The sequence below is a fragment of the Lemur catta genome, chromosome X (assembly GCF_020740605.2).
Source record: "Lemur catta isolate mLemCat1 chromosome X, mLemCat1.pri, whole genome shotgun sequence".
Lineage (NCBI taxonomy): Eukaryota > Metazoa > Chordata > Mammalia > Primates > Lemuridae > Lemur > Lemur catta.
The window spans coordinates 11,308,061-11,320,708 of NC_059155.1; the positions used below are offsets into that span (position 1 = coordinate 11,308,061).

The 12,648-nt window shown below is 37.0% G+C and overlaps 2 protein-coding genes across 3 annotated transcripts in view; one reads left to right on the forward strand and one right to left on the reverse strand.

Moving 5' to 3' along the window:
• The window catches only part of NUP62CL (nucleoporin 62 C-terminal like), an 89,815-nt gene that overhangs the window by 66,667 nt on the left and 10,500 nt on the right, over positions 1-12,648 (reverse strand). Inside the window, exon 1 of one of the 2 annotated variants that reach the window (XM_045537914.1) lies at positions 1,683-1,868. The exons of the other annotated variant lie outside the window; for it this stretch is intronic. The gene's annotated coding sequence lies outside the window, so the exon portion shown is untranslated. Of the gene's footprint in view, positions 1-1,682; positions 1,869-12,648 lie in introns of those variants that run through there. 2 annotated transcript variants of the gene reach the window in all.
• Positions 2,075-12,648, forward strand: part of DNAAF6 (dynein axonemal assembly factor 6) — a 38,355-nt gene continuing 27,781 nt past the window's right edge. Inside the window, exons 1-2 of the mRNA XM_045537916.1 lie at positions 2,075-2,092; positions 9,842-9,982. Coding sequence (XP_045393872.1) covers positions 9,845-9,982 — 138 coding nt within the window. The 5' untranslated portion in view covers positions 2,075-2,092; positions 9,842-9,844. The remainder of the gene's footprint in view (positions 2,093-9,841; positions 9,983-12,648) is intronic.

Sequence of the window (12,648 nt, forward strand, 5' to 3'; positions counted from 1 at the left end):
TTCCTCAACCTCTAAGTTTTTATACTTCTAATATTCTCCAGAGAAGCCAAGTGCTTAACGATTCATCTCAAATCCTGGACCCATTCTCTACCTCTCTACCTCCTCAACCTGGGGAAAACAGTGCTTAGCACTGGGGCAGGCAAAACCTTGAAGAGGTGATTATATCTCTAAAGATAAACATTTGTTCCCCAAGAAGGAAAGTAATATTCATTAAACACCTGTGCATCTGGCACTATACCAAGCACTTCATATGTGCTGTATCACACACCTTCCTGGGTCCCACACAGATCCACAGAACCAACTTCTGGAGTGAGCTAGTGCAATCTGCATTTTTAATAAATTTCTTAATAAATTTCCTTTAGTTTGAAAGCTAAAGGTCTAGTGACAATTTATTAGGGGCTTGTGGTGTACAATTTAGAAAATACAATGGAAAGTATCAAGAGTACATTGCAGGTAGTATTGTTTCTGCAAAACAGTGGCAGTTATATGTTATGTATGTGTGTACTGGGTCACAATATAAAATTTATTTTTTACTAGGAGTCGCAGTAAGAGTCTGAAAAACACTGGCTGAGCATTACAGACTTAGAACAATGCACAATGAGGCAGAGTAAAAATAAAAAAAAACAAGCAAGAAAATAGAGATGGCAATAATACACACAATTTAAGCTCCACAAGTACAGAGAGAATTAACAAAACACTTAAACTCTGATCATCCACAGTAATAAAGGGAATTATGGTATAGGTAATTTGGCCGATAACGTTACTTTAGCCAATAACTTAAATATTCTACCCCCATTTTTTGTTTACTGTGGATAATAACAAGTAGAATTGAAAAATTACTCAAATTTCACTATCCCCTCGGCCAGATGGGTGGAAGTTAAGAAAAGCATGGTAGCAGAAAGAAGGTAAGTAGAATAGTTCATTCATAAGCGAATTCCAATCCCTTAATAACCAAAAGTAACCATTCATTAAAACCATCCTATCTCTTCTTGCTTACAACACTCAAATAATGTATGCGGGGTCCTACCATTGATCACGGCTAATCAGCCCCAAATACTCCAAATATTTATTATGCCATCATTTCTACCGCCCCTTTGTTTAAAACCAAATCACAGAATTCATGGCAAACTAGAATCACAACTCTACCTCTCCGTGAAGACACCCAGATTCCCTGGCAGTGGCAAGCGGGCGGCGCACCTGCGTTTCTCCACTCCAAGGCGGGAAAAGCAGGACACTGTGCCCGAGGTTTTCCCTCAAGTGGGAGCGACGCGTAGCTCCAGCCTGTGCTACACAGGGGCCGCGTGGCTCTCCCTGGGGCTTAGGGCCCGGGAGGCTTGCCCACAGCAGAGAATGAAAAGCGCAATTCCAACCTACACACGCGCGCGCGCACACACACACACACGGAGGTATGCCCAACCCGGACAGAAGCATAACAGGTGTTTCTGTCGCGGGGCGGGGGACAGTCGGGGGAAGGGGACAGGGGCGGGGAGGGCGTGAAGAGTGCATGGAAAGCCATAGGAAAACCTCCTCAACACGCGGCCCACCGACCCTACCCTTCCGCCTCCGCCGCACCAGATAAGCGGGAGATGGAGTCCTCAGATCTGAAATTCCTGAGCTGGAACAGCGTAAAGGAGACCAAAGCCTGCTGAGGACCCCGACAAACGAAAACCTTGCAAACTTACCTGGGTGGCAGCTGCCGCCGCTCGCTTTCGAAAGCCCCAAAGTAAATATGCAGGCCTCCTGGACTTCGCAGCCACCAGAGGGGCGTGTCTGGACCTACTCGAGCCGGAAAGAACCGGTCTCTTCGGTGGGCAGGGTCCCACCAGAGTGACGCCAATCAAGACAGAAGCTTAAATGGGGTCGACCTAGTTAACTAGAAAGGGCGGCCATTGACCTGACCGGGTCACGCTCGGATTGGTGGATTCTGGTGTGGCTGCAAAGGAGACTCTTCTATGATTGGCCAGGGAAGTCAAGCGGGAACCCGGCGATGGGGGGGGCGGGAAACAAAGTTGTTACCCAGGTAACAGGGAGACGCGGCATTCTCCTCAAGTCTATTTTCGGAGCCTTTCGAGAGACCCGAAAACTGACCAAGGTGAGGAAACCTGAACCTCAGGAGGAGGGGGAAAGACGGGGTTCTCACATGCCGTGGCTATCAGAGAAACTAGGGAAAACTCCACACCAAAGATACCCCAAAAAGCCACAAGTTTCTCAAGGTAGAGGAGACCCGTTCCCTAAATCCTGCTGTGGTAGATGCTAGAAAGAGGACGCTGCTTTAACAAAACTTAATCCCTCAGGATGTGAGTGAGAGATGAGGTAGCATACAAGGGATGGGTGCTGTTCGACTGGCAGAAGGCCAAAATGAACATCTGAAGGTTTCCCAACTGGCCCCTCTCTCTACTCTCACACACACTTACTGGGTCTCCCTTCCCTTTAAAAATAGCAACTTTGAAAGTGTAAATAAGCCGTGTTTCCTTGTAGGTAGATCTGGGTGCTCCAAGTTGGAGCAGCAGCCACTGTCTGTACCTTCTGCTTTATATGTACAGGCAGGGTTGATCCTGGACCAGCATGCCTTGATTAGTAGATATTGGAGGAGGCGGGTAAAAACACGTTCCTATTGAAAGAAATGGCCCCTGCCACTCGCTTCATGAACACTGTGGCCTGAGAGTTTCAACTGAGCTTGGGCAGATCCGCACTTAGTGAACTGAGGGTGTAGTGTGCAGAGAATACTTGTACCTACAAAACCTGCTACTTACCAAGGGCTGATTGGGAAGGTAAGTATGTTATTTGACTGTACCTGTGAAAACGTGAGGAACTGTGTTTAAAAAATTAAATCTGAGTAAGGCAAGAGAACCGAGTTTGACCAGAGAGGTAGGAGTTGTTTCTCCTAAGAGTTTCCTGTTGTGATATAGATTCAGAATGAGACCATTTCCTAAAGAAATGAAGAAAATAGGTCTTGGGGAGAACATTTCACAGTATCGGAAGAAAATTTGCCACCTCAATTCCTTTTTAGATACAGGTGGAGTATGAGATGGAGATAAAGAAACAAGAAGAAAAATTATTGACAAATAATATTAAGAAGTGTATTAAGTTTGTCTTAATAAGTGTATTAAGTTTGTCTGAAATGTATAATACATTTGAAGCTCAGAATGAGTTCTATAAGAAACTAAGGATTTGCCTCTCTATATAAAAACTCACTTTAAAAAAAGAAAACAAAAAAACCTCACTTTTGAAAAAGGATTGGGATGCTAGAAACTCCTTATAAATAAGTGGCTAAAATAAATAGAGGAATATTAAATCAAAATAGATTTAATAATCAATAATTAATTTATTGACCTTTTCATTTATTACAGAGTTCAGGTACTTCAAAAAGCATCTTCCATTAAATATATTTTAAATTTGTAACAAAAACTCTAAGTTCCCATAGTAACTTAAAAGTTGGTACATTGATGACAGTGAAAGTTAGAGACCTGAAAAAGGAAACTATTCTTGGTATTGTAAAGACATGCTCCAAATGAATTATTTTTAATAGCTGGGGAATCATTGATGAGTATCGTCAAAAAATATAAAAAAGAAATCAATTAGCCAGTATATTATAATTTATTTCAGACATAGGCATAGATGATGTTTACTTTTGTGTTCTCAGAAGAATTTTAATGCAGGAATTGCTAAATAAGGCACTACGTAAATAAAGTTGCAGAAGAAATGCCAAATTTGTTTAGAGAATAAATGGATTTTGAATACTTTGAAATTATTCAACAGTCAATATTTTAGGGATATATTTTATCTATTTAGTTAAACAAGTTCCGAGAGGATACTGTTTGCTGATTCTTTATTGCCCTGATTTTATTTACCATATATATTTGAATTAATAAAATATCATTTATTTTTTTGGTGGATCTTGATTTATCATTTAAAGATAAGGGAGTCACAGTAAGAAGGCAAAAAACAGATTTAAAAGTTGTCTGAGATTGGTATTTGAACTTTCAAATATTCTCTTTTTAAATTTCAGAATATTATGGGAGTACACATGTTTTGGTTACATAATTTGCTTTTGTACAATTTGAATCAAAGTTGTAAGTGTGCCCTTTACCCAGATAGTGTGCATTGTACCTGTTAGGTGTGAATTTACCCATCCCCTCCTACCCCCTCCCACCTACTTAATTTCCATTGAGTTTTACTTCCATATGTGCACATAAGTGTTGATTGATTAGTTCCAATTTAGTATTGAGTACATGTGGTGTTTGTTTTTCCATTCTTGCGATACTTCACTCAGAAGAATGGTCTCCATTCAGTTCCATCCAGGTGCTTACAAAAGATACTAGATCACCCTTTTTATGGCTGAGTAGTACTCCATGGTACACATATATCACCTTTTATTAATCCACTCATGTATTGATGGACACTGAATTGTTTCCACATCTTTGCAATTGTGAATTGTGCTGCTATAAACATTTGAGTGCAATGTCTTTTTATAAAATGTCTTTCTTTCCCATTGGGTAAATACCTAGTAGTGGGATATAGACTAATGGCCAAAAAACACATGAAAAAATGCTCAATGTCTCTAATCATCAGGGAAATGAAAATCAAAACCACAATGAGATATCACTTAACTCCAATGAAAATGGCTCTTATCAAAAAGTCCAAAAACAACAGATGCTGTCATGGATGCAGAGAGAAAGGAACACTTATACACTGATAGTGGGACAGCAAACTAGTACAACCTCTATGGAAAGTAGTATGGAGGTACCTCATTTATTTTTGAATAGTCTGTAATTCAGATTTTTCACTAATTTAAACTAGACTCTTCTCCAATTAGTGAAAGTCAAAGATCCAACCTTACTGATACTGTGGATGGAGGCAAATAAAACAGAAAGCATGATCCCAGCCTTACAACCAGAGTCTGACTTGATCCAAAAGTTACCAGTACCACTTCTGTGCCATGGTTCTGGAGCTACCCTGGTTGAACTTTTTTTGGTCCCTTGTATTGGCTCTAGTGTTTTGGTTCTGGAGTGTTTGTCACTTTAGCTCACTGTGGCTAGTACCAAGATAGATCCTCCAATCACACCTCTATCTGTGAAAACCATAAGTGAAAACCTCCATACTACTTTCCATAGAGGTTGTACTAGTTTACAGTCCCACCAACAGTGTATAAGTGTTCCTTTCTCTCTACATCCATGCCAGCATCTGTTATTTTGGGACTTTTTGATAAGAGCCATTCTCACTGCAGCTAAGTGATATTTCATTGTGATTTTTATTTGCATTTCCCTGATGATTAGAGACATTGAGCATTTTTTCATGTGTTTCATGGCCATTAGTCTATATCCCACTACTATGTATTTACCCAAAGGGGAAAAAAAGACATTTTATAAAAAAGACACTTGCACTTGAATGTTTATAGCAGCACAATTCACAACTCAGGTTGATGTGGGAAAATCAAAGGCTCTCTGGAAAATGCTTCCATTGGCATTGGCCAAGCAAAAGAGAGTGACAGAAAAACAAAGGGCCTAGAAAATTTATTATCTAGATAACCAAATCTCAAATACAAGATTTAGCAATATATTTTGTTTTAACTGAAACTCTTAAATTTTCCTCAGTTTAACTTTATTCTTGGCCTATTTAAGTGGCAGTGCCAGATTCAAACAGAGGCAGTATGGCTCCAGAATCTTTTTTTTCTTTAAATCACTACACTATACTACCCAAGTAATCTGGGCAAAAGGAAGAATATACTCCAAGACACAAAGGCAGGAAATTATAAGGTATGTTTAATAAGCAGTTTAGTTTTTAACAGAATGCAGAACACATGTAGGAGAATACTAGGAGGGAAGGGCAGAAAATTAGGTTGGGGCTATATCCTGAAGGACTTGGATTGCCAGACTCAAGATAAACTTAAATGCATATCAAATTTACAAATTAAAGATAGCTCTACAAACTAACATTGCATAGTTCATCAAAAGGAACCTTGCTTTAGTTTTTCAGATGTGATAGTTGTGTCAAATGAGCTTTAATATTTTTATCAGAGTTTAATAGATTATTCTTAATGTGTTAGACTTCTGAAAAAGCTAGTAGAATCTTCATTTTCATCAAATTTAGAATGTTTTTCCAAAAATTCACATAATTGTTTTCCTCTTTTGATACTTTGAACCTTTTAATTAATTATTCACAAGATATTTGTGATTCTTTTGTTTCTCAAAATACATCAACAAACTTGTCATGATTTATTAATTGGGGTTTATAGATCATTATTACATTTGACGTGGTAAAAATTATTTTTGCTAAGGTACTAATTTTATTATCATATTTCTACTCCAATTTAGCTATAGTGCAAATCTATGCCATTTTATGACAGCATAATCTGGAAGTTCAATTGGACTTTAAGAAGTCAAATGCCTAATATGCTTCAGATATAAAAAGTGTTACTAACAATTATTGTGAATGAATTGTTTAAGAAACACAAACATACACATCCCAAGGACTGGTAACACCTTCAAAGTAGCCACTTTTGGAAGCTATCTACTTATTCTAATGATGTTGCTATTACTCAGATTACTTTTGAAACTACTCTTTTAGAATCACTTTGAGGCCTGTAGCACATTCTTTTGAATATCCTCAAGAAAGTAAATCTTCATATTTTGAAAGTAGTTGTGATATCTAGATATATCTAGAAATCTCTTGGAGACAAATTTGATGTGTAATCAAACTGAATGATACCATAATGATATGTATTTTCTTGGTGATGCATATGAAGGCAATTCCAAAATATTTTGAGCATCGATAGCATAATTTACATCAATCTATAACCTTCCAAGGGGCTATTTTGAAATACAATATTCATATGAATTTAATCATGCTTCATTCAGCATTCATCAACTGCTATGTGCCAGCTCCAGTTATTGAAGATGTTCAGTCTGTAGGTATAGCTTCACTCTACCCACACTGCTCTGCTTCTCACTTATTGAAAACCAGGCCAGAATTCCTTGCCAGCTAACTGGTAGGGATTTAGAATTAATTTACTTTTCCTAAATTCAGTATCCAGTGTACTCAATAAATGGTAACCTTCCTTCATAACATCCACTGTGGGTGCCCAGGTGACATGAGAAAGCTGCTGATGCAGTGCCTGGTTTGTTTTCTCTTTTCCAGCTGGAACTTTGATCACTGCCCTCTTCTGAACCTTCATCTAGCTGGCAACTCCCCCATAATCCTCAAGAACTTGACCCCACCTCTTATACTCTCCACCTATGGGCCAGGGTCCTACTTCACCCTAAATAGATTTCCCTATAACCATGACTTCAACCTTTCTGTCCTGAAGCACTGCTCATATCCAGAAACTCCTGCTGCCATGTCCCAGCCAAGCAAATAAGACCACATGAATTACAATTCTGATTACTACCTCAGACACTATATTTGGGGCTTCTAAATATCTTTTTATAGGTTAACTTTACTGGTCCCAGTTAATTCTCCTTTCACGAGCCCACCATTGAGCTCTCACAAGCCTCATGATCAAAATATCTGTGGGTGTTGGCACTATGTGCCACATAATAATGACATTTTATATAGCTTTTCTTATTTTAGCAAACTCCTTTACCTACCTTGCATAATTTGACCATCACAACAATTTTGTAAAGTAGATAATGCCGGTATCATAGACAATTTCTGCTATGTTTCTTTCTTAAATGTCTCATTTGCAACAGTCTCAATTCAAAATACTAATTATATCATTGTATCTGATATCTGGATGCATTTTACCTTTCATCATCAAAGGTAGAAAATGTTACAATATACTTTCTGCTTTTAATGTTAGGTAAATATTTAATGAGCACATAATCAACTAGGAATTTTAAAATATAAACAAGAGCTTCTTTGTTTAATTTGTGTCAGTTGTTCGTTTCCATAGCAGTCTACCAGACCACGCTGTGAGAGAAGATTATTTTATCACCTTTTATTCCACTTTTTCCAATTTAATGAGTTTCCAAAGTAATGAGTTTTATCATTAACTTATTTCACATCGTTATTAGACATGACAGTCATACCCAGCAAAATTGAACTTTCAAAGAACTAATAATAGCCAACATATGTTGAGTGCTTACTATGTGCCAGGCACTGTTCCAAGGTCTTTTATGTATATTAAGCTACTTAATCCTTATAACAACACTAAGAGATATACACTATTATTATCCCTATTTTACAGATAAAGAAAATTAGGTATAGAGAGTTTAAATAATGTGCCCAAAGTCAGAGAGCTAAGAAAGTAAATAATGGATACAAATCTAAGCAATGTGACTCCAGAGCCCTTACTTTTAACCACTATGATATACTGCCTCTGTGCAATTTAGGTTTGTTTCTTACCCTTGACATCTTCAACAGATATTAGGATCAGTTTTCTACTTAAAAAAGAAAGTCAAACTAATGATAAAACATAATAAAACAGAAGATTTGTAAAACACCATTTGCATGCAGATTGATTTTGACAGGTAACTATACCAGCACACATTTGAGAATCCCTTTGTATTACTCTTCTGCGCACAATGGAAAAATTTTCATGGATCATTTAATAAAAATACTACATAAATGTTCCCTGTGAGTTAATTTTATAAAATAATGTTTAAAAAATATCAGCAGAAGTGTAGAAAAAATGCCTATTATATTTATGCCCAAATCACTAAAAATAGGTCTAATTCTACAATCTTTATTCAGATTATTCACTAAAATCTGACAACTGCCTGATTTTTAAAGATCCTGAATTTCCTACTCCAAATATAACTGCAAATATTATTTGGTTGTTTGTTTTGTTTTGTTTTGTTTTTTGAGACAGGGTCTCACTCCGTTGTCTTGGCTAGAGTATAGTGACATCATCATAGCTCATTGCAACCTCAAACTCCTGGGCTCAAGAAATCCTCCTGCCTCAGCCTCCTGAGTAGCTGGGACTACCAGCATGAACCACCATGCCCAGCTAATTTTTGTTTTATCTTTAGTAGAGATAGGGTCTCACTATTGCCCAGGCTGGTCTTGAACTCCTGGCTTCAAATGATCCTCCCGCCTCTGCCTCCCAAAGTGCTAAGATTACAGGCATGAGCCAACACTCCTGGCCTGCAAAGATTATTAGAAAGACTGATGTCTAGATAGTAGAATTATAGGTAGTTATAGTTTTCTCAGTTATACATGTGATGTATTTTTCCTGAAATGTTATAATCAAAAAAACAATTATTTCATTAACTTTTACTAAAGTGAATGAATGAACCCATTAGAGTTCTCAAATGGTAATATGCTAGGCATCATCAAGGGTTAATTAAGAATTGAAATAAAGCAGAAGATGCAGGCCTGCCTGAGGCAGAAGTGTGAAATGAGTAAAGGCCTTGGTGGTATGTCCACCAAGCAACATATTTTTCAGTTCACTAAGTGGAATATATAGCCTAAACAGCATACATGAGACAGATCAAAAGATAGTCTAAAATAATATGTTCTGAAATAATGATACATAATCTAAATGACACTGATATACACTTCCTCTATAGGTAGGGCTTAAGAATCTGCATTTTTAACCAACTCCCCAAGTGATTCTTGAGCACACTAAAACCCGAGAACCACTATAGTAGGTGCTCAATAAATGCTTGTAAGATTAGGCATGAAGTTTTCGTAAAACAGGCTGAATGCTTGAGTTTGCTCGCTGCCCTAGGCCTGTGAGTTAGCAAAAAACATATCTAAAGGAGTTTACAAGGATTTTCAAAGAAGGATAAGAGACAATGGAGTGACCCCAAGAAAGAAGGGAGGTATGACAATACAAAATTTTCATGTCTTTAAAAAACTTAAAAGTAAAGTATCTCTTTTTGATTATCTTCTTCCTTAGAATATGGATTCTGAAAATACAGGAACTCAAAATATAGGACCTAAAAATCTGGAAATTGAGACACTTTCATCAATTTCTACTGTGGAAGCACTCTCTGAGCTGATTAATCCTGAAGAAGAGGAAGATTTTGACTCTGGACAGGTGGCCATATACTTATAGATAAATTAATTCTGTTCATGGGAAATTGTGAAAGTGTATTCGAACAATTTGTTCCCACCTTACTGTGGGAGCAGGACTGTGTCATCTGATACATTCACAGGAGGCTACAAGTCTGATTATGCATGAGAGTATAACCTCTAGTACATTTCTAGCAAACATAATTATATTTTTTCTAAACCACCTGAACACTGAATAGGAAAATAGTTCTGTAACTATGGTAGCAATAGCCACATTTCAAAATGTTTGTCATTTATATTTATGGCCTAAGAATGCTTGACAACCATTGCAAAGTGGTAGATAGGACTGTTTAAGCCTAGACAACATTTCTGTAAGACAAATATTTTCAATTATACAGTATTAATTGGATCCACAAGTACCAATCCCTTATTTTTTTTTATTTGTCTACACATGAAAGCAGAACAGAAAATATTTTGAACAAACAATAGGACAAACTAGCTTAAGCCTATCAAAGTGGCTTCCCTATACATGCTAAAATAAAGCTGTGTAATTAGTTGAGTAGCATTGGGGTCAGGACAGGTAATGCCAGTAAGGCTTGCAGCAACAAAATGGGCTTCATTTTCAGTAGAAGAGTTCTGGTAGAACTGACCTGTGGCCACTCGAAGGTCACTGCCAGTATTCCCCAAACAACAAAAGCACTTTTATGTAACTCCTTGCTCTCGATTCTCCTACCCCTTAAATATCAGTGAGACAAACAAAATTTGGGGCAAAAATCTCCTAACAGAATATATTAACTTGCATAAATTTATTTTGATGAAGTGTTTTGTTATTACGACCAGTTTACCATGAATTAAATCATCTTCCATGGAAATACATATCAATTTACTCCTTCCAAAATTCTTTTTTGCCATAATGTAGAAAAATAAGTATATTCTGAATAGGCAGCAAATTCAGTGGCTCATATTGACACAGGATTGAGCTAGCACTATCAGGAAGAGCTTAGATGGAACACGGCAGAATTAAATAAGACATGAAATGGAAATAAAATTTGTAGAAGAGAGGAACTGAGTCAGCTTTGACCCAGGATCAGAAACCAGGAAGCTTTAACTGGGGAAAAGAATCAGTAGAGGCCAAACAAATAAAGAAATTCAGGACGTTAATAACAGCGTTGAATATATGTAACAAATAGGACACAGGAGGAAAAACAATAGGAGCAATGTTATCAATGAAGTCGGGAAGGCAAGCTCATTTTTGCTACCGTAGTTGAAATAACAGAATGATCATTTTCTGGAGCCTACATCCTGGGAAAGGGAGGGTGATGACATATGGAAAAAGTATAAGTATTTGAGAAACAGTGATCTTGAATAAAGTGAAGGGGAACTTGTAACTGGAACAGATTCAGAGATAAGGATTTACTGTGGTTACAAAACTTGTTCCCTTTGGGGTTTATGGCTGGAGATGTTTATTTGCATCCAGAGGTGTTTCTAGGAGGAAAGATGAGTGCTTATGAGAACAGAGAGACTGACATCATTTTACTGAATTGTACAATTTATAAAGGAAAATTACTATAATAACGTATGATTCTGTATATCTAGGTTATAAGCAATTTTGAGATAATTGGTCATTCAGATACCACAGTACAGATATCATTAGAGGATATAGAATTAGAGTATCAGAACAGCGGGAAAATAATTAATGTTTCTGATGAACTGTTAAATTTTCCAGGAGAGAAACTGCTTTTCATTTTTTAACATATATTAATCTTGGGAACTGAGGGATGATTACAAGAGTGATTTGTTTTTAAAAATACACTCTCTGAAAGCAGCAAGAAAACTGTTGCATACATATTGGTTTATTTACACTATCCCTTTTCTTTATGAATTGTTAAGAATCTGGAAGATTGGGAACAGTGTATCTGTAGTTTTTCAAACTCATGAGGGGATCTTAAGGCCTATGGGAAATAAGGTTCACCATTCTTCACAGACATTGTAGCAAAGATATTGTAACTGTCTTATATATTACAAAGTGGCATGAATTGCAATGATAAATTGTTCATATAATTGGCTGCGGATTCATGGTAAAGGCTCAAATGATGTTCTTATAGAAAACAATTACCAGATGGTTTTTAGTGTTTTTATTATCCCCTTCCATCTTTTCATTTGAAATTTTTATTTTTAATCATTTCTTTTCATTGAGTTAATAGATTGAAACTCTGATATACTGATCGAATCATCACTGTCCATGGAGAGCATACCAATTTTTGTCAGGAATGTCCAAGATTTTATTTCTACTGATTTAAATTTTCTGTGGAAGGAGGCACTCAACAAAACAAGAGACCCTCAAGTTCAAGGCCCCGAGAAATGCTTTACCCTGATTGACCAGTAGTATTCTGATGAATAATAATTTAAGAAAAGTACTACACATTTATATGACCTTAGTGATTAAAAAGAAAAAAAAAGGCCTGAATATTGTCTTGAGATTTTCACATAAAAATGCCTGTAACACCTTTACCGCAGACATAGCACTTTTGAAATACCTTTCTGGAAGGGAATAGTTACTGTCTCAGACACCGTTGAGATGTTGTAGATTAATTTCTGATTTATAACTGTTGAAATAGTTTAGCATAATAAAGACCCAGGTGAGCTGTTCCACCAGCTTTCAAGGGCAGACATGACTTCCTTTGCCCAAAG